At 42.7% G+C, this 25188-nt stretch overlaps 1 protein-coding gene, 1 long non-coding RNA gene and 20 other non-coding genes across 23 annotated transcripts; 12 read left to right on the top strand and 10 right to left on the bottom strand.

Annotated features, from left to right (window-relative positions):
- Positions 1-4750: 4750 nt before the first annotated feature.
- trnai-uau (transfer RNA isoleucine (anticodon UAU)) lies at positions 4751-4843 on the top strand. The gene is given in 2 exon segments: positions 4751-4788; positions 4808-4843. It is a non-coding gene; the product is annotated as a tRNA-Ile (tRNA).
- A 454-nt stretch (positions 4844-5297) lies between these two features.
- Positions 5298-5380, bottom strand: trnal-uaa (transfer RNA leucine (anticodon UAA)). The gene has a single exon. It is a non-coding gene; the product is annotated as a tRNA-Leu (tRNA).
- A 599-nt stretch (positions 5381-5979) lies between these two features.
- Positions 5980-6072, top strand: trnal-uag (transfer RNA leucine (anticodon UAG)). The gene is given in 2 exon segments: positions 5980-6017; positions 6027-6072. It is a non-coding gene; the product is annotated as a tRNA-Leu (tRNA).
- Positions 6073-6511: 439 nt separating this feature from the next.
- On the bottom strand, positions 6512-6594 carry trnal-uaa (transfer RNA leucine (anticodon UAA)). Its single transcript has one exon. It is a non-coding gene; the product is annotated as a tRNA-Leu (tRNA).
- A 571-nt stretch (positions 6595-7165) lies between these two features.
- Positions 7166-7258, top strand: trnai-uau (transfer RNA isoleucine (anticodon UAU)). The gene is given in 2 exon segments: positions 7166-7203; positions 7223-7258. It is a non-coding gene; the product is annotated as a tRNA-Ile (tRNA).
- A 451-nt stretch (positions 7259-7709) lies between these two features.
- On the bottom strand, positions 7710-7792 carry trnal-uaa (transfer RNA leucine (anticodon UAA)). Its single transcript has one exon. It is a non-coding gene; the product is annotated as a tRNA-Leu (tRNA).
- Positions 7793-7899: 107 nt separating this feature from the next.
- LOC134453680 (uncharacterized) lies at positions 7900-12253 on the top strand. Of its 2 annotated transcripts, XR_010035695.1 has the most exons (5): positions 7900-8444; positions 9962-10138; positions 10990-11115; positions 11670-11801; positions 11971-12253. It is a non-coding gene; the product is annotated as an uncharacterized LOC134453680 (long non-coding RNA). The 2 variants fall into 2 exon arrangements; XR_010035694.1 differs by lacking the exon at positions 7900-8444 and having other exon boundaries at positions 9819-10138.
- nnr (nanor) lies at positions 12030-13833 on the bottom strand. Its single transcript, XM_063204468.1, has 4 exons — positions 13659-13833; positions 13158-13227; positions 12599-12756; positions 12030-12195 (listed from the first exon to the last, which is right to left on the bottom strand). Exons 1-4 carry the CDS (start codon positions 13781-13783, stop codon positions 12030-12032), a joined length of 519 nt encoding a protein of 172 aa, XP_063060538.1. The 5' UTR covers positions 13784-13833.
- A 767-nt stretch (positions 13834-14600) lies between these two features.
- On the top strand, positions 14601-14693 carry trnai-uau (transfer RNA isoleucine (anticodon UAU)). The gene is given in 2 exon segments: positions 14601-14638; positions 14658-14693. It is a non-coding gene; the product is annotated as a tRNA-Ile (tRNA).
- Positions 14694-15143: 450 nt separating this feature from the next.
- On the bottom strand, positions 15144-15226 carry trnal-uaa (transfer RNA leucine (anticodon UAA)). Its single transcript has one exon. It is a non-coding gene; the product is annotated as a tRNA-Leu (tRNA).
- Positions 15227-15943: 717 nt separating this feature from the next.
- Positions 15944-16036, top strand: trnai-uau (transfer RNA isoleucine (anticodon UAU)). The gene is given in 2 exon segments: positions 15944-15981; positions 16001-16036. It is a non-coding gene; the product is annotated as a tRNA-Ile (tRNA).
- Positions 16037-16487: 451 nt separating this feature from the next.
- trnal-uaa (transfer RNA leucine (anticodon UAA)) lies at positions 16488-16570 on the bottom strand. Its single transcript has one exon. It is a non-coding gene; the product is annotated as a tRNA-Leu (tRNA).
- A 619-nt stretch (positions 16571-17189) lies between these two features.
- On the top strand, positions 17190-17282 carry trnai-uau (transfer RNA isoleucine (anticodon UAU)). Its single transcript is given in 2 exon segments — positions 17190-17227; positions 17247-17282. It is a non-coding gene; the product is annotated as a tRNA-Ile (tRNA).
- Positions 17283-17733: 451 nt separating this feature from the next.
- On the bottom strand, positions 17734-17816 carry trnal-uaa (transfer RNA leucine (anticodon UAA)). The gene has a single exon. It is a non-coding gene; the product is annotated as a tRNA-Leu (tRNA).
- Positions 17817-18413: 597 nt separating this feature from the next.
- Positions 18414-18506, top strand: trnai-uau (transfer RNA isoleucine (anticodon UAU)). The gene is given in 2 exon segments: positions 18414-18451; positions 18471-18506. It is a non-coding gene; the product is annotated as a tRNA-Ile (tRNA).
- A 1207-nt stretch (positions 18507-19713) lies between these two features.
- On the top strand, positions 19714-19806 carry trnai-uau (transfer RNA isoleucine (anticodon UAU)). Its single transcript is given in 2 exon segments — positions 19714-19751; positions 19771-19806. It is a non-coding gene; the product is annotated as a tRNA-Ile (tRNA).
- An 814-nt stretch (positions 19807-20620) lies between these two features.
- On the bottom strand, positions 20621-20703 carry trnal-uaa (transfer RNA leucine (anticodon UAA)). The gene has a single exon. It is a non-coding gene; the product is annotated as a tRNA-Leu (tRNA).
- A 572-nt stretch (positions 20704-21275) lies between these two features.
- trnai-uau (transfer RNA isoleucine (anticodon UAU)) lies at positions 21276-21368 on the top strand. The gene is given in 2 exon segments: positions 21276-21313; positions 21333-21368. It is a non-coding gene; the product is annotated as a tRNA-Ile (tRNA).
- Positions 21369-21819: 451 nt separating this feature from the next.
- On the bottom strand, positions 21820-21902 carry trnal-uaa (transfer RNA leucine (anticodon UAA)). The gene has a single exon. It is a non-coding gene; the product is annotated as a tRNA-Leu (tRNA).
- An 853-nt stretch (positions 21903-22755) lies between these two features.
- trnai-uau (transfer RNA isoleucine (anticodon UAU)) lies at positions 22756-22848 on the top strand. Its single transcript is given in 2 exon segments — positions 22756-22793; positions 22813-22848. It is a non-coding gene; the product is annotated as a tRNA-Ile (tRNA).
- A 451-nt stretch (positions 22849-23299) lies between these two features.
- trnal-uaa (transfer RNA leucine (anticodon UAA)) lies at positions 23300-23382 on the bottom strand. Its single transcript has one exon. It is a non-coding gene; the product is annotated as a tRNA-Leu (tRNA).
- Positions 23383-23993: 611 nt separating this feature from the next.
- On the top strand, positions 23994-24086 carry trnai-uau (transfer RNA isoleucine (anticodon UAU)). Its single transcript is given in 2 exon segments — positions 23994-24031; positions 24051-24086. It is a non-coding gene; the product is annotated as a tRNA-Ile (tRNA).
- Positions 24087-25188: the final 1102 nt, after the last annotated feature.

Below are 25188 nucleotides of genomic sequence, written 5' to 3'. Positions count from 1 at the left end.
CTAGAACACTTCACTTTGAGAAATACTGTACACATCATTTTGGGTGTGTACAGAAAATGCAGCAGAGCTGAGTCTTATTATGTGTTATGACACTGTTATGTATGGGAATATATGGGTCTACTTTATTTCATTGCGCATTGATAGTGATTGTTTTAATAGTAATATGCACATGCGCATTAGTCTGTATTGAGTCTTCACAAGTTCACTAAAGGAGCCACGGCTCGTTAAATGGCAACTCTTGTGTCCGTGCTTTATTGTAGCACATAAGGTTGAATGTGTGTGTGTAACTTACAACGGAGTAATAACTGCATACACAACACACACCATGTCCACAAACTGATACATTTTGGTTTGTGACAAGTGTGTGACACAGAGTGAAAGGGCCCAAACACGTCTGTTTGTGAATATTGTTGTATAATACTGTACATAATGAGATGTGATGAGGCATGTGAGTGGGGTTTTTCTCCATTTTACGTTTGCAGCCCTTTTTACGTGCACCTAAAATCATTTATTTCACTTAAGAAGTTGAGCACGCCCATCATTGCAACATTTGCCTACAGACCTATGGGAAATCACGCAATGGTGAAGGCACATAGTCCTACAATGGAAATATCCACACATTGCATCACTGGTGGTGCCACTAAGTGAGGTATTGGACTGGTTGGCATCACCCCAGACATTCTGTCATGGTCATCATGAGGTATTATGGAGATGGTTTGTGTGAGGCGAACGACACCACTTTTGGCATTAATTCTTCAGTTATTTTACTGTTTCTAATGCCATGTTCTGAAGTGCTTCTGGATGATTTGTTTCGGAGCTGTTTGAAATCATGTTTTTTGTGCATAGTGTGTAGTGTTCCAATTAAATATTCTATAAATAGGCTTTGCTTGGCCAGACTTGACCAAGTTTGTTCTCGCACCGCGCTACTTTCTGAAATTTGGATTCACACAGCAGTCTTTTGCTTAAAAAAATAAAGTCATATGATGTCTTGTTCCCTTTCCCCCCTCTTTTGTTTCAAAGCAGTTTTAATCTGTGTTTTGTGTATGAAATATTTTGTAGAAATGCTTGACCAGAGTGTAACATTCCTCTTCTAGTGCAATGGGGTTGAGTTTCAGAGTTCAGAGCTTTCTTATCTGTATGCAGCAGAAGACATATAAAGCCAGTCTGAACAGTCTCATTTAAAGCCTACACTCACTGCTATAGGCGTCAAGCAAGAATATATGCCCCGTGTATAATTAACTAAAAACAATTCATGAGCTATTGATAATGGGTGTGTGAAGAATCAATTATTCCAATGTTATTAACCAAGTTATGGGGCGCTTAGCTGGGCCAGATTAACGTGCCAAGGGCTGTTATCTGTAGCCATAAGTGTGACTGAAGACTCTACTAGACTTGTAGAAAGCTTTTGGACAGTGTCTGGGAAAGAGGCCCTAAAGTTTAAGTTCATTTTTGTCCTTTCCAACTCTCTGGTGGCCGATAGAAAAGCGCAGAAGGAGAGACAGACCATTTTCTGAGGCCGTTTTCTTGGCTGAGTATTTCGTCCAGTGGCATAGAAATCTCTGAGGCGTCGTTTCTTCTGACTTTATATCTCAAGCTGTGAAGCTGTTAAGAAATCCTCGACCCTAACCTGCCTAATATATGAAGGTGCGTGTTACTGGGCTGTATCCGCCTGTACCAGTAATTTTGGGCCTTGTAAAGAGGATCTGTCTGCACCTTGATGTGTTTTGCCTTCTGATGAGACGTTTAAGCTCAGAGAGAAAAACTACTCTAGAAATAAACCATCTCCCTCACACAGTAAATGTTGCCGTGTTAATTCAACACTTAGAGAGTTCATTTAAGTCCAAATGATGTCAAATCAACTCTCTAAGTGTTAAATGAGCACTGCAGAATTTACTGTGCAGAGTTGTCAGAGTTTACTCATGATCATCCATCATTAGACTGCAGCGAGTTCTGTTTGCATTGTCTATTAAGATGAAGAATACATTCCAATAGAGAAATCTAACACTTAAATTGCGTTTTGTTTACCTATTTGCCCCTTTTGTTTATTTCCGTTAATGCTTCATTGGGTCTCTTTGTATTATAGGCCAAAACAAAACAAAAATACTTCCTACCCTATTACAAAACCAGGATTCAACCTCTCTCTCTCTCTCTCTCTCTCTCTCTCTCTCTCTCTCTCTCTCACGCGCACACACACACACACACACACACACATGCACACGCACACACAAACACTCACACACGCATGCACGCACCCACACACACGCACGCACGCACACACGCATGCACGTACACACACACACACACACACACACACACACACACACACACACACACACACACACACACACACACACACACACACACACACACACACACACACACACACGTAAACAGAGGGAGATTGCAAGAGAGGCACAAATGAGAAGATTTGATCACCCATGCAGGGACACACACACACACACACACACACACACACACACACACACACACACACACACACACACACACACACACACACACACAAACACAAACAGAGTGTGTGGGAGGCAGGCGAAGGAAGGAAAGAAGGAAGGAAGGAAGATAGGAAGGATGGAAGGAACACTAAAAACTTGAGATGTTGTTTTATGGTCCATGTTATGCTCATTTTCCTCTCTTCCAGAGGTGACATTCAATTGATATACATATATTTTTTGGGCCCCCGCTGCCTGCCCGTAAATCAGCGAGATTGGACACGGTGTTAAATCTCGGGAATGAAACGTCAATGGCCCCGCTCGAGCTGTCACTATAAACAGTTGGGGGGTCACGTCGTCACCATCATTCCCCCCCCCCCCAGGTGCTGCAGCTGAAGTCTCTGGGGCGCATGCAGTCTGCCCTGCTGTAGTAGCCAGTTCCTCTTGTAGCATGGACCGCAATTACTTACTTTGGGCGGTAAAGGATTTAGGAGCTAGCAACCAAAAGGGGTGTTGTTTTGTCAAACTTAAATTTCTTCGGACACCCGGAGATAGTCTAGTGACGGATTTTTGTGTAATAAAAATAATACAAAATATACACACACATTTATACAAAAAAATACACATTTTTCAGGTTTTCCCTATTTTTTAAAGCTAAAACATTGTTTTTTTTTATTTACAGACAATAAAAATCGGCAAATGGGGCAATACAGTATAGGCAAATATTCACCTGTCTGTGTGTCTGGATCTGCGTATGATGTTGCCAGGTATCCACAGTACTGTAATGCGCTGTTATGGCTTGATAACTCAAGTCGATGGCTAGCTCATATCGTCACGACACCAGCTCTAAGCCATAACTCCTTTTTGCACTCTTTTTTTTGTAGCAGAAGGTTTTTAGCTAAGATCATGCTGGGTAATTTACACTCGTGCTCAGTCGTAATCAGCCGGCTATTGTATGAGAGAACTTGAGTAATTGCAGGTGGTGTGAAAAGCCTGAGTGAGGTTGGGTAGCCCCATGAATATGAATGTTCTATTTTACATATATTTTTTAAGATCGCTTAATTGTTCTCGTGCTTTGTGAGGCATACTTCCTGAATCTGAATTTATTTATGTGGAGGAAGCTATTTAACATGCAGGTAAGTTAGTCATGAATCACTGTTCCGGTTCACTTACAATGACACCCTATTGGTTTCATTTTCTGTATTTTCTTTAGCAATACATATGTTCTGCTTCAATTCTCAATGCTTTAGCAGTGGCCAAGCTGAGTTGGTGAGTCAGGTGGCAGTAATGTGTTAGCAGTGGAGAAATTCAGCTTGCATCCAAAGGTTCACAGTTTCATTTACTCTACACCAGTGGTTCCCAACCTTTTTCTTAGGGGACCCATGTTTTTACTATTTAAAGCTTTGGTGACCCAACCACGCGAGCGCCCGCACGAGACGGAGTCACAAGATGCCCTCCGTTTCCTGCGATAACTTATTTTAGTTATTTTATTCCTCAATTCGTCTTTGGTCAAATATAGAATAAATGTTTAATGTAGCACTTACAATTTGTTGCGTCTATGCATTTATTAGTTAAATGCTTTGTCTTTTATTCAACATGGGCTATATATATTTAAAACGAAACCCCTTAAAATCAAGAGGGCTCCGCGACCCCCGTTGGATCTTTGGCGACCCATAAGGGGGGTCCCGACCCATAGGTTGGGAACCACTGCTCTACACCAACAGGTGACCTGCATTCTCCTATGTCCTCTGTGTCCTTAACCCCTTAGCGTAGAGCCTTTCTGTCGTTATAGCCTTACTGTCACCAAAATTGTAATGGCTATGTCTTAATCTGTTACTTAAGACCTGCACATGGTCCTACATTTCAAGATTTTCGAACACAGGATATTAGGCGATTGAGTTTTGTACAATCAAGTTTCTATTTGTGTGAAGTGATTCTATACATCATGTCACTGTGTTGTTCAAATGTTTTGAACTCATGAGAGGTCTATTGACCTTTTTACTTATTGTTTCTCTATGTCCATCACTTTGAGCATTTGATTTGACCAGTCGGCCATCCTGGTGCTCTTTTACCACTGCACTTTGTGGGTGATACAAGGATTGTAATCACTATTCTATCCGTTGTTGTAATGCCCTTTGAAATCGTGAATGAGCGCCTATCAGGCATAACTATTCTCACGGTTTCCCCTAGAACTTCCCCAGCGCTAGACTTGACAACAAAGACCTACCAATCTCACCACACCTACGAAGTTGTCAACTCTTGATGAGTTTCGCTCATTACAGTCCTGGCCTTGTTTTTGTGCTCCAGTGGCGCAATCGGTTAGCGCACGGTACTTATAAGACAGTTCCTGACGAGCAATGCCGAGGTTGTGAGTTCGAGCCTCACCTGGAGCATCCTAAGTTTAGATGCGCTGTTGGTCAATGAAGCCCTGTCTGTGTTCTATCTGCCCCCATAATGGGTAATGCTGATACAGTAGGAAGATGATTCTCTGGACTGTAGGTCCTTGTGTCTGGCCTACTGGTTATACACAACTGCTTCTGAAAAAGGGATGTCAAATCTGTAGTACTCATGAATATAACCATCAGAGCAATGGGTAGCTAGTTGCAGTTCCTCTAGTGGCAGCCTTTCAACACACCTGAGGTTTGGTTGACCACGATTTGCTGTCAATGTTTGGGAGTACATCAGGCAATCTCGGTCAGGAGGATTGACTTTAATTATTGTTTGATTGATTTGTTATTCTTCATGAACTCCTGATACATTGTGGAATCTTCATCATGATTGAAGCTGATATTGTTGAAATCCTTATTCATTATTCTTCAGAAACGGCCCCTTCCCCATTAACAGATATACCAGGAGTGGGGTTCGAACCCACGAGGACATATGTCCATTGGATCTTAAGTCCAACGCCTTAACCACTCGGCCATCCTGGTGCTCTGTCAGCTGTTCACTAGCGTGAAAATCTTGAAATTGAAGAGTGAAAGATGTACAATCATAGATGGTGACACTGTTTTGTACCCACAGGTTTAAATGTCTGGCATCGTGGTTACTCACAGCTGCTTCTGAAAAAGGCACTTTGACGCTTAAGACCTGCACATGGTCCTACATTTCAAGATTTTCGAACACAGGATATTAGACGATTGAGTTTTGTACAATCAAGTTGCTATTTGTGTGAAGTGATTCTATACATCAAGTCACTGTGTTGTTCAAATGTTTTGAACTCCTGAGAGGTCTATTGACGTTTTTACTTATTGTTTCTCTATGTCCATACCTTTAAGCATTTGATTTGACCAGTTGGCCATCCTCGTGCTCTTTGTGGGTGATGCAACGATTGTAATCACTATTCTATCCATTGTTGTAATGCCCTTTGAAATCGTGAATGAGCGCCTATCAAGCCTAACTTTTCTCACGGTTTCCCCTAGAACTTCCCCAGCGCTAGACTTGACAACAAAGACCTACCAATTTCACCACACCTACGAAGTTGTCAACTCTTGATGAGTTTCACTCAGTACACTCCTGGCCTTGTTTGTGTGCTCCAGTGGCGCAATCGGTTAGCGTGTGTTACTTAGAAGACAGTTCCTGACGAGCAATGCCGAGGTTGTGAGTTCGAGCCTCACCTGGAGCATCCTAAATTTAGATGCGCTGTTGGTCAATGAAGCCCTGTCTGTGTTCTATCTGCCCCCATAGTGGGGAATGCTGATACAGTAGGAAGATGATTCTCTGGACTGTAGATCCTTGTGTCTGGCCTACTGCTTGTACACAACTGCTGCTGAAAAAGGGATGTCAGATCTGTAGTACTCATGAATATAACCATCAGAGCAATGGGTAGCTAGTGGCAGCCTTTCAACACACCTGAGGTTTGGTTGACCACAGTTTGCTGTCAATGTTTGGGAGTACATCAGGCAATCTCGGTCAGGAGGATTGACTTTGATTATTGTTTGATTGATTTGCTATTCTTCATGAACTCCTGATACATTGTGGAATCCTCATCATGATTGAAGCTGATATTTTTGAAATCCTTATTCATTATTCTTCAGAAACGGCCCCTTCCCCATTAACAGATATACCAGGAGTGGGGTTTGAACCCACGAGGACATATGTCCATTGGATCTTAAGTCCAACGCCTTAACCACTCGGCCATCCTGGTGCTCTTTCAGCTGTTCACTAGCGTGAAAATCTTGAAATTTAAGAGTGAAAGATGTACAATCATAGATGGTGACACTGTTTTGTACCCACAGGTTTAAATGTCTGGCATCGTGGTTACTCACAGCTGCTTCTGAAAAAGGCACTTTGACGCTTAAGACCTGCACATGGTCCTACATTTCAAGATTTTCGAACACAGGATATTAGGCGATTGAGTTTTGTACAATCAAGTTTCTATTTGTGTGAAGTGATTCTATACATCACGTCACTGTGTTGTTCAAATGTTTTGAAGTCATGAGAGGTCTATTGACCTTTTTCTTCTTGTTTCTCTATGTCCATCCCTTTAAGCATTTGATTTGACCAGTCGGCCATCCTGGTGCTCTTTTACTACTGCACTTTGTGGGTGATACAATGATTGTAATCACTATTCTATCCGTTGTTGTAATGCCCTTTGAAATCGTGAATGAGCGCCTATCAGGCATAACTATTCTCACGGTTTCCCCTAGAACTTCCCCAGCGCTAGACTTGACAACAAAGACCTACCAATCTCACCACACCTACGAAATTGTTTGTGTGCTCCAGTGGCGCAATCGGTTAGCGCGCGGTACTTATAAGACAGTTCCTGACGAGCAATGCCGAGGTTGTGAGTTCGAGCCTCACCTGGAGCATTCTAACTTTAGATGCGCTGTTGGTCAATGAAGCCCTGTCTGTGTTCTATCTGCCCCCATGATGGGGAATGCTGATACAGTAGGAAGATGATTCTCTGGACCGTAGATCCTTGTGTCTGGCCTACTGGTTATACACAACTGCTTCTGAAAAAGGGATGTCAAATCTCTAGTACTCATGAATATAACCATCAGAGCAATGGGTAGCTAGTTGCAGTTCCTCTAGTGGCAGCCTTTCAACAAACCTGAGGTTTGGTTGACCACAATTTGCTGTCAATGTTTGGGAGTACATCAGACAATCTCGGTCAGGATTGACTTTGATTATTGTTTGATTGATTTGCTATTCTTCATGAACTGCTGATACATCATGGAATCTTCATCATGATTGAAGCTGATATTGTTGAAATCCTTATTCATTATTCTTCTGCAACTGCCCCTTCCCCATTAACAGAAATACCAGGAGTGGGGTTCGAACCCACGAGGACATATGTCCATTGGATCTTAAGTCCAACGCCTTAACCACTCGGCCATCCTGGTGCAATTTCACCTGTTCACTAGCATGAAATTCTTGAAATTTAAAGGGGACATATTGTGAAAAAACACTTTGTTAGGGCTTTCTACTCTTGTTTTGGTCTCTACTGGTCTTGCATACACTCCAGATGTGAAAAAAAATCATCCAGCCCCTTTCTGTGAGTCACCAGGCGAAATTTGACACCGCCTCCTGTGAGCCAGTTAGCAGTTCCCCACCTGTGTGACGTGATATAGGGGCCGACCAATGAGGGTGCTGCCCGGCGGTGTCCAGGCCTGCCCCCAACGGAAATCCCCACCCACTAATTCATGGAGTGAAAAACCTGCGTGTCCGCCATTGTTGTATCTTAGCTTCATCGCTAACTGGAACCGAGCTATGGCAAGCAAAAGCAAAAAAAGGTGTTTTGTTGTCGGTTGTGGGGAACCACACAAGTCTGTGCATCTTCTTCCAACTGACCAGAGAAAATCTGCGTGGCTAAATTTCATCTTTGATGGCAAGATTCCACCAACACTTGGAAAACAAATTACAGTGTGTGCAAACCATTTCGCTGAAGACTGCTTTGGAAACTTGGGACAATACCATGCAGGATTGGCACACAGACTTCGCCTAACCGAGGACACGGTCCCAACTATCCGTGATGTGTCGACAGGTAAAGGACCTGTAAGTATCTTCAAATGTGTTCCCCCTTCTAGCTACTGTAGTGGTGTGACTAGGTAGGTTACTGTAGTGAATGGTGTGGTAGGTGCTATGCGTAATCTTATGCTAACCAAGCCACTGATGTTTTCTTGTTTGCCAACCAGCCAACTTAGCCTACTTGTAAATCAGTAGCCCAAAAGTGGACTGCAAAAGTGTCTGATTGACGTGAAATTATCATACTAGTAATAACTACGAATAAAACGTTGATGAGCAGTGTTCTAGGCTGGTTGTCCAGACATTCCACGTCTCCTGTTCAGTGTTCACGGAGTCTGACAACAAAGGTCACAAATGGCTGCGAGCCAGATGATTATTAGAACTAGAGCTCTAGTTCTAGACGGATTCTCTTTTGGCAATATGGTAGTGAGAGCGTGCAGACAAGACCATAATCTCCCTTTTGATGTCTGGTGATAACCATGCAACTTCACTTAGTCTAGATAGCGCAGCTAATTAGAATGAAAATCTTGAAATTATAGCCAAATCTACATCTGATTCTGTCCGTCTCCCAAAGCCCCCTCCTCCTAACTTGATCGTCGTTAATTATCCGCTATTCAATATCCCCTCGTTGCAGTCCCCAAGCGACACTTCATAACAATTGTGTTTATGGCGATTGTTGTGAGGTGTGTCACAGGGAATTTCAACCTCGCTCAGGGCGCTTGCCCTGTCCACTTTATGTGCAAACGCAGTCTGATGCGCAAAAACATAAAAAGAAAAGAAGAGCTCTCAAATTGACCTATGTAGGCGAGACATGATCATTTACCGTCATTGGAAGTGGTTCATATGTCGTGCCCATATTTTGAGCGATTGTTAGTTAGGATGAAAATCTTGAAATTATAGCCAAATCTGCGTCTGATTATGTCCATCTCCCAAAGTCCCCTCCTCCTAACTTGTATAATGATCGTCGTTAATTATCCGTTATTCAAATCAATATCCCCTCGTTGCAGTCCCCGAGCGACACTTCATAACAATTGTGTTTATGGCGATTGTTATGAGGTGTGTCACGGGGAATTTCAACCTCGCCCATGGCGCTTGCCTTGTCGACTTTGTGTTCAAACTAATCTGATGCGCAAAAACATTGGCTACCCAAAAAAAGAAGAGTGCTCTCAAGTTGACATATGTAGGCTTGGCGAGACATGGTATAATTTACCGTCATCTGAAGTGATTCATGACTCGTGCCCATATTTGTAGGCTATGTTTCACCTTTCTAAAGAATGTAATCGAGATAGAACAGCACGTTGTAACGGATAGGCCTAAACATGCTCTTTTCTTGATTTAGAGAATTCTACACACAAGTAGCCTGCCCCCATCATTTAGGCCTGATGAGAGTATAGTATTATAAAAATGAATTTCAAAACTAATAATCAATCTGTAGGCACTGTTCCTTTTGATTGAAAGCTTTTATCACAAGCAGAGTAGGCAGGCAGGCTATACATTGTTTTACTTGAGTGCAGCTTCTCAAAATGTCTGTCTTTGTACTCTCCAAGGCTCCAGCCCAGCCACATCTGATTCCTCCCACAAGAGAGGTCGCCTGTCAAACCACCAGAGAAACGAACCGCTGGCACCCAACTGTCCATACGTACACTTGGACCTCACTTGGACACACTGGATAATACCCTGGATGTGCACCCTTCAACTGTTCCATGCGGCTTGTAACCTATAAGGTATTAGGTATTATGTAAATACAGTGAGTGTTGTAAGCAAAGCATGCTGTGGACCAAACGGTGGCCCTGTTACAAGAGGTAGCCTAAGAAGTAGCCTTCATTTATGGTGTAAGTACAACCTTAGTACATTATATTGCATACAGTTATTCCATTGTACCTACTGAGGAGGGAGAAAAAAAGGAACAACCCAAATTTGACCCAGTCAGTGCCGATTCAGGCACATTGCTCTGTAGATTACTGAAGACCAGAGTCTGAAGGAAACTATGGCAGGTGTTTGTTTACATATTGTTTTACTTTGGTTAGCTTTACCAACCTATAACTAAGAGACATATGTTAGCCCTAAATGTAGAGAAAATAAATAGGTAACCGTGGGACCTCCAAGCATTTAGCCAGAGAACACACAAGGTGTAGACAGTAGCTCTAGTGTCATTTTTATTACGACTGTTGTCGGCCACAGCCATGCCACATAACCAATACATAATGATAAACCTCGCACTTCACATAACTTACCCTCAGCTGACTAGATTCCCCACTGCTTCCTTCCCCACTCCTCGCACCCTCAAAACTCGAACACAGAATACAGAACACAGGCGTAACACAGAACACAGACTTCATGTGTTCTGTGTTACGTCTGTGTTCTGTATTCTGTGTTCGGGTGTTGCGTATACAAAATGTTAGTACTCTGTACAATTTCCCAGACCCTATGTCAATTACAAAGCATAACTTTCAAGACTGGTGTAAACTGTAGTTTCAGTTTCTTTTGATTGAAAGCTTTTGTTACAAGCTGAGTGTAAATTATACTCTCATGCCATGTCTCTTTTCCAAATGTATGTGTCTTTGTCCTGTCTCAGTAACAGACCAGCCAGATCGGATTCAGCCAGAAACAGAAGTCTACTGTCGAACTGACCCACCTGTGACCTGAAGAATGGAACCTGACTGAAAGTGCTGACCTGGTATACAGCTATCTACAGTATGAGGTGAAGGCAATTTTTCTGAGCTCTCTGAAATGTTTTACTTTGTCATAACCATGTCATCCTTTTAGTGAGTAGTGTATTACAGCAGATTCATTATCAATTGCAGCAAGGAAAAGGCTTCATGGAATGTCAATTAATTACTTTGAGGGTGCCGACACAAATGAAAACGTTATATGAAATAGAAAAGGGGTGCATCTTTCAGCAAGTGTCTTTAGTCAGTAAACAAAAGACACAATGTAAGGTACGCCCCTATTTTATTACACCTGAATAGAAAAAAATAGAAAATGGAGATTTCTATTCAGGGCGTGCAGTCTACTTTATGCTGCTGCAAAGACTATGGCCCGTCCACAGATTCCCTCACTGAGCCTCCACCTCCCCTCAATTCAACACCAGTAAAGACCCATCGCCTGCAGCATCATCTTACAATTACAATTTGCTCCAGAAAGTGTATGTTTGCATCCCTTGGGAAGTGAAATGTTAATTGCATAGATTTTTGACTATTTGCATTGTATACACCACCATTTTCATGTTCGATTTTTCTCTTTATTTCCTGGCAGCCCTCCATTTCAATGAGAATGCTGCACGAGACCAGGCCACCACGTCCACAGATCCCCTCTACAGGATCCATTACTCCAATGCCATGAAGAGGGAGGCAAGAGTGAAGCCCGTATAAAATGAGGCAACATATGGTAAGTATTTCTTATTTTAATTATATAGAAAAAGTAATAAAAATAAGCCTTGTAATCTGAATTAAAACAGTTAAAACAGTATATTTACATAAGAAATTTACACTTTGAATAGTTTAGTAAAATTAATGTGAAAATACAGTAGAAATACAACATGTCTTTCATTGCATAGGATGCGTTGAAGACGTGGGCCTGAGAAGGAGGGGGTGATCACCAGCTGCATCTTCCGCTTCAACGCAGGGGAGGCAGTCTGAAGCCCATGTATTGCTGTTGACTATCTGGAAACTCCCGACGAACACGCAGGACGACACATGATGGAACCACGACTCTTATGTGGCGCCCAAGGAATCCCCAACACCAACTGACAAACATCCTGTACGCCAGATATCTGTAACGGCTACAAACAAAATGTGCTTTTAGATGACTTTCATAATAAAAAATGTTTTTGGTTTCTACACACGTTTTGGGTCACTTTGTATTTGAAGATATTAGTCATACACAAAATGTACCAGTCATAAGGCATTCTTACATTTCATTGGTGTTTACAATATGGCCTTTACTGATATAAAGGCATGATCACAAGAACAGGGGTGATAGTGAAAAAAAATCCTGAGCCTGTCTATAAGAATAACCTAATGGCTAATTATTATCAATGTTTTTATTTTGCAAACTCTGTCAAGCCTGAAATCAGATATCAATCAGGCAACAATCAGCCCTGCAAGAAGTAAGATAAGACTGTTTGCTGAAAGTGTAAAGTTGTCATACATTTGTGATATGGTAGAAGTAAGGAGTGAACATACTGCTCTATGCCCCGTAGCCGTACTGGTCCATGATCTGCTCTGTAGATGTTGTACATGGCTTGAAGCACATACACATTGAGGGACGTGGCATAAAATCCAGGATGGTCGATAACACACTGAGGCTGAGTGCCCTCCACCTGCTCCATGCGCCTTGTGACCTGTTAGGTAGTAGGATGATACAGGTAAGGTGAGTGTTGCAAGCAAATACTATGGTGGCCCTGTCACCTGAGGAGGCCAAAGTAGAATTAGCCTAGTGTGGTCAGTACTAACCAGCACATGATATTTGTTACAGTTACTACATTGCATCTAATGTGGGGATGAGACGTTACTGGGGGGGTGCCCTAAAAATATTCCCCCTATTTAGCCAGTGCAGGATCACACAACAATCTAGCCTACTGCAGACCAGTTACTCTACCAAGGTATTGTGCTGGAAGGAACCCATGGCATGTGTATTATTATTTACTTATACTTTTACTTTGGCCACCCTTGTTTACGCTAACCCTACATGACAAACACCAAGAGATATGCTACACACCAAGTGATGGAGAAAACTAGTTACCTCTGGGACCTCCTGACAGCACAAGCTCTCGTGTTCAGTAGGCATTGCACCACAGTTCCCGCATCGGCACCTATGAAAGGACGAGGGGAATGAGTCAAATTCCTCCAGCAATGTACAGTCTAGGTGATCTCCTTGACCACGTCCCTTGTAAAGCTAAAGGCTTTTGTATGGTCATGTCATTGTAATTTCTAAAGTTGCTGTACGAAGGCACACAAGCTATTTGTCTTTCTGAAGGTTCCAATCCATACCATTTGAAATGATAGCGCCTATGAAATGGTACAAAATATCGCCTCGCCTAGCCTTTCCAGTCAAAACACTGTTCAATGTTTATAGACTATGGATAATAGAAATACAGAGGGATGCAATCATATTGTTTGGTCAGTATCTCTAATAGGACGATTACAGTAGGCTACGTTTACTCTGCTAGTAGCTGGCTAGCCTGTCTGCTGAAATTTGAGAGATCAGCGATGCAGATGGAAAGAAAGTACAAAATTGACTAACCATTCAGATACCGGTTTTGGTATTCGTGGGGATCTAGGTGCCTCCTCTTCCTCTTGTTCGGCGTCTGGGTCTGACAAGGGGTCAAGCACGTATGGCTGGATAATTGCCGGTCTGTTAAAAGCCATTGTGATTTGGTGGTGCTACGCTCCAGTTCTCTCGCGGCCAACCTGGCTGTTGGCTGCGCCGCAAGCCAAGACGGGGCGTGGCTAGACCAGGGACCGAGCAGAACGGCACAATTTAGAAGTGACTGGCACTGACAAGATTTCAAGCTGGCGAGACTTTGGTGTTCTGATGATTTTGAATGAATAACTTCATGGACATGTTCTGTATAGCCCATAAACCAATTCTAACTGCTGTATGAAGGGGTTTAATATGTCACCTTTAAGAGTGAAAGATGTACAATCATAGATGGTGACACTGTTTTGCACCCACAGGTTTAAATGTCTGGCATCGTGGTTACTCACGGCTGCTTCTGAAAAAGGGACTTTGACGCTTAAGACCTGCACATGGTCCTACATTTCAAGATTTTGGAACACAGGATATTAGGCGATTGAGTTTTGTACAATCAAGTTGCTATTTGTGTGAAGTGATTCTATGCATCAAGTCACTGTGTTGTTCAAATGTTTTGAACTCATGAGAGGTCTATTGACGTTTTTACTTATTGTTTCTCTATGTCCATACCTTTAAGCATTTGATTTGACCAGTTGGCCATCCTCGTGCTCTTTGTGGGTGATGCAACGATTGTAATCACTATTCTATCCATTGTTGTAATGCCCTTTGAAATCGTGAATGAGCACCTATCAAGCCTAACTTTTCTCACGGTTTCCCCTAGAACTTCCCCAGCGCTAGACTTGACAACAAAGACCTACCAATTTCACCACACATACGAAGTTGTCAACTCTTGATGAGTTTCACTCAGTACACTCCTGCCCTTGTTTGTGTGCTCCAGTGGCGCAATCGGTGAGCGCGCGGTACTTATAAGACAGTTCCTGACGAGCAATGCCGAGGTTGTGAGTTCGAGCCTCACCTGGAGCATCCTAAGTTTAGATGCACTGTTGGTCAATGAAGCCCTGTCTGTGTTCTATCTGCCCCCATAATGGGGAATGCTGATACAGTAGGAAGATGATTTTCTGGACCGTAGATCCTTGTGTCTGGCCTACTGGTTGTACACAACTGCTTCTGAAAAAGGGATGTCAAATCTGTAGTACTCATGAATATAACCATCAGAGCAATGGGTAGCTAGTTGCAGTTCCTCTAGTGGCAGCCTTTCAACAAACCTGAGGTTTGGTTGACCACAATTTGCTGTCAATGTTTGGGAGTACATCAGACAATCTCGGTCAGGATTGACTTTGATTATTGTTTGATTGACTTGCTATTCTTCATGAACTCTTAATACATCTTGGAATCTTCATCATGATTGAAGCTGATATTGTTGAAATCGTAGTTCATTATTCTTCAGAAACGGCCCCTCCCCATTAACAGATATACCAGGAGTGGGGTTCGAACCCACGAGGACATATGTCCATTGGATCTTAAGTCCAACGCCTTAACCACTCGGCCATCCTGGTGCTCTTTCAGCTGTTCACTAGTGTGAAAATCTTCAAATTTAAGAGTGAAAGATATACAATCATAGATGGTGACACAGTTTTGTTAGCCTGGTTCACACCAGACGGTGTGTGTGTGTAGCTTCTGCTCCGCCAGGGGGCGCTGAAGCTACACATACACCGTCTGGTGTGAACCAGGCTACTGTTTTGTACCCACAGGTTTAAATGTCTGGCATCGTGGTTACTCACAGCTGCTTCTGAAAAAGGAACTTTGAAGCTTAAGACCTGCACATGGTCCTACATTTCAAGATTTTGGAACACAGGATATTAGACGTTTGAGTTTTGTACAATCAAGTTTCTATTTGTGTGAAGTGATTCTATACATCATGTCACTGTGTTGTTCAAATGTTTTGAACTCATGAGAGGTCTATTGACCTTTTTACTCATTGTTTCTCTATGTCCATCCCTTTAAGCATTTGATTTGACCAGTCGGCCATCCTGGTGCTCTTTTACCACTGCACTTTGTGGGTGATACAAGGATTGTAATCACTATTCTATCCGTTGTTGTAATGCCCTTTGAAATCGTGAATGAGCGCCTATCAGGCCTAACTTTTCTCACGGTTTCCCCTAGAACTTCCCCAGCGCTAGACTTGACAACAAAGACCTACCAATTTCACCACACCTACGAAGTTGTCAACTCTTGATGAGTTTCGCTCATTACAGTCCTGGCCTTGTTTGTGTGCTCCAGTGGCGCAATCGGTTAGCGCGCGGTACTTATAAGACAGTTCCTGACGAGCAATGCCGAGGTTGTGAGTTCGAGCCTCACCTGGAGCATCCTAAATTTAGATGCGCTGTTGGTCAATGAAGCCCTGTCTGTGTTCTATCTGCCCCCATAATGGGGAATGCTGATACAGTAGGAAGATGATTCTCTGGACTGTAGATCCTTGTGTCTGGCCTACTGGTTATACACAACTGCTTCTGAAAAAGGGACGTCAAATCTGTAGCGCTCATGAATATAACCATCAGAGCAATAGGTAGCTAGTTGCAGTTCCTCTAGTGGCAGCCTTTCAACAAACCTGAGGTTTGGTTGACCACAATTTGCTGTCAATGTTTGGGAGTACATCAGACAATCTCGGTCAGGATTGAATTTGATTGTTGTTTGATTGACTTGCTATTCTTCATGAACTCCTGATACATCGTGGAATCTTCATCATGATTGAAGCTGATATTGTTGAAATCCTTATTCATTATTCTTCAGCAACGGCTCCTTCCCCATTAACAGATATACCAGGAGTGGGGTTCGAACCCACGAGGACATATGTCCATTGGATCTTAAGTCCAACACCTTAACCACTTAGCCATCCTGGTGCTCTGTCAGCTGTTCACTAGCGTGAAAATCTTGAAATTTAAGAGTGGAAGATGTACAATCATAGGACTAGATGGTGACACTGTTTTGTACCCACAGGTTTAAATGTCTGGCATCGTGGTTACTCACAGCTGCTTCTGAAAAAGGAACTTTGAAGCTTAAGACCTGCACATGGTCCTACATTTCAAGATTTTGGAACACAGGATATTAGGCGATTGAGTTTTGTACAATCAAGTTTCTATTTGTGTGAAGTGATTCTATACATCATGTCACTGTGTTGTTCAAATGTTTTGAACTCATGAGAGGTCTATTGACCTTTTTACTCATTGTTTCTCTATGTCCATCCCTTTAAGCATTTGATTTGACCAGTCGGCCATCCTGGTGCTCTTTTACCACTGCACTTTGTGGGTGATACAAGGATTGTAATCACTATTCTATCCGTTGTTGTAATGCCCTTTGAAATCGTGAATGAGCGCCTATCAGGCATAACTATTCTCACGGTTTCCCCTAGAACTTCCCCAGCGCTAGACTTGACAACAAAGACCTACCAATCTCACCACACCTACGAAGTTGTCGACTCTCGATGAGTTTCGCTCAGTACACTCCTGGCCTTGTTTGTGTGCTCCAGTGGCGCAATCGGTTAGCGCGCGGTACTTATAGGACAGTTCCTGACGAGCAATGCCGAGGTTGTGAGTTCGAGCCTCACCTGGAGCATCCTAAGTTTAGATGCACTGTTGGTCAATGAAGCCCTGTCTGTGTTCTATCTGCCCCCATAATGGGGAATGCTGATACAGTAGGAAGATGATTTTCTGGACCGTAGATCCTTGTGTCTGGCCTACTGGTTGTACACAACTGCTGCTGAAAAAGGGATGTCAAATCTGTAGTACTCATGAATATAACCATCAGAGCAATGGGTAGCTAGTTGCAGTTCCTCTAGTGGCAGCCTTTCAACACACCTGAGGTTTGGTTGACCACAGTTTGCTGTCAATGTTTGGGAGTACATCAGGCAATCTCGGTCAGGATTGACTTTGATTATTGTTTGATTAACTTGCTATTCTTCATGAACTCTTGATATATCTTGGAATCTTCATCATGATTGAAGCTGATATTGTTGAAATCGTAATTCATTATTCTTCAGCAACTGCCCCTTACCCATTAACAGATATACCAGGAGTGGGGTTCGAACCCACGTGGACATATGTCCATTGGATCTTAAGTCCAACGCCTTAACCACTCGGCCATCCTGGTGCTGTTTCAGCTGTTCACTAGTGTGAAAATCTTGAAATTTAAGAGTGAAAGATATACAATCATAGATGGTGACAGTTTTGTACCCACAGGTTTAAATGTCTGGCATCGTGGTTACTCACAGCTGCTTCTGAAAAAGGAACTTTGAAGCTTAAGACCTGCACATGGTCCTACATTTCAAGATTTTGGAACACAGGATATTAGGCGATTGAGTTTTGTACAATCAAGTTTCTATTTGTGTGAAGTGATTCTATACATCAAGTCACTGTGTTGTTCAAATGTTTTGAACTCATGAGAGGTCTATTGACGTTTTTACTTATTGTTTCTCTATGTCCATACCTTTAAGCATTTGATTTGACCAGTTGGCCATCCTCGTGCTCTTTGTGGGTGATGCAACGATTGTAATCACTATTCTATCCATTGTTGTAATGCCCTTTGAAATCGTGAATGAGCGCCTATCAAGCCTAACTTTTCTCACGGTTTCCCCTAGAACTTCCCCAGCGCTAGACTTGACAACAAAGACCTACCAATTTCACCACACCTACGAAGTTGTCAACTCTTGATGAGTTTCACTCAGTACACTCCTGGCCTTGTTTGTGTGCTCCAGTGGCGCAATCGGTTAGCGCGAGGTACTTATAAGACAGTTCCTGACGAGCAATGCCGAGGTTGTGAGTTCGAGCCTCACCTGGACCATCCTAAGTTTAGATGCGCTGTTGGTCAATGAAGCCCTGTTTGTGTTCTATCTGCCCCCATAATGGGGAATGCTGATACAGTAGGAAGATGATTCTCTGGACTGTAGGTCCTTGTGTCTGGCCTACTGGTTATATACAACTGCTTCTGAAAAAGGGATGTCAAATCTGTAGTACTCATGAATATAACCATCAGAGCAATAGGTAGCTAGTGGCAGCCTTTCAACACACCTGAGGTTTGGTTGACCACGATTTGCTGTCAATGTTTGGGAGTACATCAGGCAATCTTGGTCAGGATTGACTTTGATTATTGTTTGATTGACTTGCTATTCTTCATGAACTCCTGATACATTGTGGAATCTTCATCATGATTGAAGCTGATATTGTTGAAATCCTTATTCATTATTCTTCAGCAACGGCTCCTTCCCCATTAACAGATATACCAGGAGTGGGGTTCGAACCCACGAGGACATATGTCCATTGGATCTTAAGTCCAACACCTCAACTTGGCCATCCTGCTGCTCTTTCAGCTGTTCGCTAGCGTCAAAATATTGAAATTTAAGAGTGAAAGATGTACAATCATAGATGGTGACACTGTTTTGTTAGCCTGGTTCACACCAGACGGTAGTGTGTGTAGCTCTGCTCCGCCAGGGGGCGCCGAAGCTACACATACACCGTCTGGTGTGAACCAGGCTACTGTTTTGTACCCACAGGTTTAAATGTCTGGCATCGTGGTTACTCACAGCTGCTTCTGAAAAAGGGACTTTGACGCTTAAGACCTGCATATGGTCCTACATTTCAAGATTTTCGAACACGGGATATTAGGCGATTGAGTTTTGTACAATCAAGTATCTATTTGTGTGAAGTGATTCTATACATCATGTCACTGTGTTGTCCAAATGTTTTGAACTCATGATAGGTCTATTGACCTTTTTACTTATTGTTTCTTTATGTCCATCCCTTTAAGCATTTGATTTGACCAGTCGGCCATCCTGGCGCTCTTTTACCACTGCACTTTGTGGGTGATACAATGATTGTAATCACTATTCTGTCCGTTGTTGTAATGCCCTTTGAAATCGTGAATGAGCGCCTATCAGGCATAACTATTCTCACGGTTTCCCCTAGAACTTCCCCAGCGCTAGACTTGACAACAAAGACCTACCAATCTCACCACACCTACGAAGTTGTCAACTCTTGGGCCTTGTTTGTGTGCTCCAGTGGCGCAATCGGTTAGCGCGCGGTACTTATAAGACAGTTCCTGACGAGCAATGCCGAGGTTGTGAGTTCGAGCCTCACCTGGAGCATCCTAAGTTTAGATGCGCTGTTGGTCAATGAAGCCCTGTCTGTGTTCTATCTGCCCCCATAATGGGGAATGCTGATACAGTAGGAAGATGATTCTCTGGACTGTAGATCCTTGTGTCTGGCCTACTCAGAGCCATCTAATATCAGAGTTACGCCACTCCCATTGACCTCTATGGACCAATCTTTCCACAGCAATGGCGGCTCTCATGGAGCCTCACGGAGCGTTAACATGGAAATCCCCATTGACTTTAGTTCTATTAGAAGTTACTTAGTTCCAGGAGGTGGCCGTAGAACACAGAAAATGTGGTAAAGGTAATGTAATTTGTTTGTACTTAATCTTTGTTTGGTATGTGATGGTTCTGTGTTAGTTTCCAACGAACAGAAGTTTACTGTTAAGAAACATTTTAATCTACGCGAATCACATCACCAACCGACTTCCTGGTCCCCGGTTTGCGCAACTCTGTTATTAGATGGCTCTAGGCCTACTGGTTATACACAACTGCTGCTGAAAAAGGGATGTCAAATCTGTAGTACTCATGAATATAACCATCAGAGCAATGGGTAGCTAGTTGCAGTTCCTCTAGTGGCAGCCTTTCAACACACCTGAGGTTTGGTTGACCACGATTTGCTGTCAATGTTTGGGAGTACATCAGGCAATCTCGGTCAGGAGGATTGGACTTTGATTATTGTTTGATTGATTTGCTATTCTTCATGAACTCCTGATACATTGTGAAATCTTCATCATGATTGAAGCTGATATTGTTGAAATCCTTATTCATTATTCTTCAGAAACGGCCCCTTCCCCATTAACAGATATACCAGGAGTGGGGTTCGAACCCACGAGGACATATGTCCATTGGATCTTAAGTCCAACGCCTTAACCACTCGGCCATCCTGGTGCTCTGTCAGCTGTTCACTAGCGTGAAAATCTTGAAATTTAAGAGTGAAAGATGTACAATCATAGATGGTGACACTGTTTTGTACCCACAGGTTTAAATGTCTGGCATCGTGGTTACTCACGGCTGCTTCTGAAAAAGGGACTTTGACGCTTAAGACCTGCACATGGTCCTACATTTCAAGATTTTGGAACACAGGATATTAGGCGATTGAGTTTTGTACAATCAAGTTTCTATTTGTGTGAAGTGATTCTATACATCATGTCACTGTGTTGTTCAAATGTTTTGAACTCATGAGAGGTCTATTGACCTTTTTACTCATTGTTTCTCTATGTCCATCCCTTTAAGCATTTGATTTGACCAGTCGGCCATCCTGGTGCTCTTTTACCACTGCGCTTTGTGGGTGATACAATGATTGTAATCACTATTCTATCCGTTGTTGTAATGCCCTTTGAAATCGTGAATGAGCGCCTATCAGGCATAACTATTCTCACGGTTTCCCCTAGAACTTCCCCAGCGCTAGACTTGACAACAAAGAGCTACCAATCTCACCACACCTACAAAATTGTTTGTGTGCTCCAGTGGCGCAATCGGTTAGCGCGCGGTACTTATAAGACAGTTCCTGACGAGCAATGCCGAGGTTGTGAGTTCGAGCCTCACCTGGAGCATTCTAATTTTAGATGCGCTGTTGGTCAATGAAGCCCTGTCTGTGTTCTATCTGCCCCCATAATGGGGAATGCTGATACAGTAGGAAGATGATTCTCTGGACCGTAGATCCTTGTGTCTGGCCTACTGGTTATACACAACTGCTTCTGAAAAAGGGATGTCAAATCTGTAGTACTCATGAATATAACCATCAGAGCAATGGGTAGCTAGTTGCAGTTCCTCTAGTGGGAGATTTTCAACACACCTGAGGTTTGGTTGACCACGATTTGCTGTCAATGTTTGGGAGTACATCAGGCAATCTCGGTCAGGATTGACTTTGGTTATTGTTTGATTGATTTTCTATTCTTCATGAACTCCTGATACATCGTGGAATCTTCATCATGATTGAAGCTGATATTGTTGAAATCCTAATTCATTATTTTTCTGCAACTGCCCCTTACCCATTAACAGATATACCAGGAGTGGGGTTCGAACCCACGAGGACATATGTCCATTGGATCTTAAGTCCAACACCTTAACCACTCGGCTATCCTGGTGCTCTGTCCGCTGTTCACTAGCGGGAAAATCTTGGAATTTAAGAGTGAAAGATGTACAATCATAGATGGTGACACAGTTTTGTACCCACAGGTTTAAATGTCTGGCATCGTGGTTACTCACAGCTGCTTCTGAAAAAGGGACTTTGACGCTTAAGACCTGCACATGGTCCTACATTTCAAGATTTTGCAACACAGGATATTAGGCGATTGAGTTTTGTACAATCAAGTTTCTATTTGTGTGAAGTGATTCTATACATCATGTCACTGTGTTGTTCAAATGTTTTGAACTCATGAGAGGTCTATTGACCTTTTTACTTATTGTTTCTCTATGTCCATCACTTTGAGCATTTGATTTGACCAGTCGGCCATCCTGGGGGTCGTTTCTCGACAGTGCCTTTGCTAACGACATTAGCCATTTTGTTCGTTCTTAAGACCAACGTTGTAACCAAGGTCTTGAGTTGGTCTTAAGTTGTTCTTAAGTTGTTCTTAAGTTGGTCTTGCGTCTAAAGACCAACTGAAGACCAACTTAAGACCAACTCAAGAGCAACTTACGACCAACTCAAGACCGACTTAAGACGGTTAGCAACGACAAGAATCGAGAAACGGAGTCCTGGTGCTCTTTTACCACTGCACTTTGTGGGTGATACAAGGATTGTAATCACTATTCTATCCGTTGTTGTAATGCCCTTTGAAATCGTGAATGAGCGCCTATCAGGCATAACTATTCTCACGGTTTCCCCTAGAACTTCCCCAGCGCTAGACTTGACATTAAAGACCTACCAATATCACCACACCTACGAAGTTGTCAACTCTTGATGAGTTTCGCTCATTACAGTCCTGGCCTTGTTTTTGTGCTCCAGTGGCGCAATCGGTTAGCGCACGGTACTTATAAGACAGTTCCTGACGAGCAATGCCGAGGTTGTGAGTTCGAGCCTCACCTGGAGCATCCTAAATTTAGATGCGCTGTTGGTCAATGAAGCCCTGTCTGTGTTCTATCTGCCCCCATAATGGGGAATGCTGATACAGTAGGAAGATGATTCTCTGGACTGTAGATCCTTGTGTCTGGCCTACTGCTTGTACACAACTGCTGCTGAAAAAGGGACGTCAAATCTGTAGTACTCATGAATATAACCATCAGAGCAATGGGTAGCTAGTTGCAGTTCCTCTAGTGGCAGCCTTTCAACACACCTGAGGTTTGGTTGACCACGATTTGCTGTCAATGTTTGGGAGTACATCAGGCAATCTTGGTCAGGATTGACTTTGATTATTGTTTGATTGACTTGCTATTCTTCATGAACTCTTGATACATCTTGGAATCTTCATCATGATTGAAGCTGATATTGTTGAAATCCTTATTCATTATTCTTCAGAAACGGCCCCTTCCCCATTAACAGATATACCAGGAGTGGGGTTCGAACCCACGAGGACATATGTCCATTGGATCTTAAGTCCAACGCCTTAACCACTCGGCCATCCTGGTGCTGTTTCAGCTGTTCACTAGTGTGAAAATCTTGAAATTTAAGAGTGAAAGATATACAATCATAGATGGTGACAGTTTTGTACCCACAGGTTTAAATGTCTGGCATCGTGGTTACTCACAGCTGCTTCTGAAAAAGGAACTTTGAAGCTTAAGACCTGCACATGGTCCTACATTTCAAGATTTTGGAACACAGGATATTAGGCGATTGAGTTTTGTACAATCAAGTTGCTATTTGTGTGAAGTGATTCTATGCATCAAGTCACTGTGTTGTTCAAATGTTTTGAACTCATGAGAGGTCTATTGACGTTTTTACTTATTGTTTCTCTATGTCCTTACCTTTAAGCATTTGATTTGACCAGTTGGCCATCCTGGTGCTCTTTTACCACTGCCCTTTGTGGGTGATACAATGATTGTAATCACTATTCTATCCATTGTTGTAATGCCCTTTGAAAACGTGAATGAGCGCCTATCAGGCCTAACTTTTCTCACGGTTTCCCCTAGAACTTCCCCAGCGCTAGACTTGACAACAAAGACCTACCAATTTCACCACACCTACGAAGTTGTCAACTCTTGATGAGTTTCGCTCATTACAGTCCTGGCCTTGTTTGTGTGCTCCAGTGGCGCAATCGGTTAGCGCACGGTACTTATAAGACAGTTCCTGACGAGCAATGCCGAGGTTGTGAGTTCGAGCCTCACCTGGAGCATCCTAAGTTTAGATGCGCTGTTGGTCAATGAAGCCCTGTCTGTGTTCTATCTGCCCCCATAATGGGGACTGCTGATACAGTAGGAAGATGATTCTCTGGACTGTAGATCCTTGTGTCTGGCCTACTGGTTATACACAACTGCTGCTGAAAAAGGGATGTCAAATCTGTAGTACTCATGAATATAACCATCAGAGCAATGGGTAGCTAGTTGCAGTTCCTCTAGTGGCAGCCTTTCAACACACCTGAGGTTTGCTGTCAATGTTTGGGAGTACATCAGACAATCTCGGTCAGGATTGACTTTGATTATTGTTTGATTGATTTGCTATTCTTCATGAACTGCTGATACATCATGGAATCTTCATCATGATTGAAGCTGATATTGTTGAAATCCTTATTCATTATTCTTCAGAAACGGCTCCTTCCCCATTAACAGATATACCAGGAGTGGGGTTCGAACCCACGAGGACATATGTCTAGGGCTGTCCCGACTATTCGACGTAATCGATTATGTCGATTGCTTAAATAAGTCGGCGTGTTCAACATACCGTCGATTGCGTGATTTGCGCTAAAAAAATTTAAAAAAAACTTTTTTTTTTTTTAACGATTTCCGTTTTTGTTAAAAACGATTTGAATTACGATGTCCTTGGCATTTTCCTCTTGGAGTAAATGCATCCTATAGAGAAAACCACAAGTGCTTGAAAGACAGGGATCAGAAGTCTAGTCAAGTTGTAGTAGTTAACTTGGGTTTGGGAGCGATATAAAAAACCTTCAGAGAAGGGACAGTTTTAATGAGTTAGGTGGCAGGCCTTCATTGACACAGCAGAGGAGACATCGGGCTGCATATAGAAATAATGAATGCGAATAAATGTGTAATATGTTGTCCAGCCCTAGTTGTTCAGTCCAGACGAATGAAACTGTGTTGTAAACATAAATGATTCACTGTGCTGTATTTTTAAAATATAAATGACAATGTACTACTACTATATATACACAAGTCATGGGTAAAATCTTATGTAGCCTTGTTTGTCAAAATATAAGTGGCTGAAATGTAGGCCTAGGCCCATAGTTTTTCCATGCGCCAATGTCATACTATACTCATTGG

The sequence above is a fragment of the Engraulis encrasicolus genome, chromosome 8 (assembly GCF_034702125.1).
Source record: "Engraulis encrasicolus isolate BLACKSEA-1 chromosome 8, IST_EnEncr_1.0, whole genome shotgun sequence".
NCBI classification, from domain to species: domain Eukaryota; kingdom Metazoa; phylum Chordata; class Actinopteri; order Clupeiformes; family Engraulidae; genus Engraulis; species Engraulis encrasicolus.
The sequence above is the reverse complement of the archived record's forward strand: the minus strand, read 5'-3'. Positions and strand labels throughout refer to the sequence as shown.

Coding starts and splice junctions, on each gene's coding strand:
- nnr (XM_063204468.1), bottom strand. CDS start 13,783: ATGGCTTTTAACAGACCGGCAATTATCCAGCCATACGTGCTTGACCCC. Junction 12,757..13,157: donor GCTGTCAGGAGGTCCCAGAG/GTAACTAGTTTT, acceptor ACTACCTAACAG/GTCACAAGGCGCATGGAGCA. Junction 12,196..12,598: donor CGGCTACGGGGCATAGAGCA/GTATGTTCACTC, acceptor TTTTGTTTGTAG/CCGTTACAGATATCTGGCGT.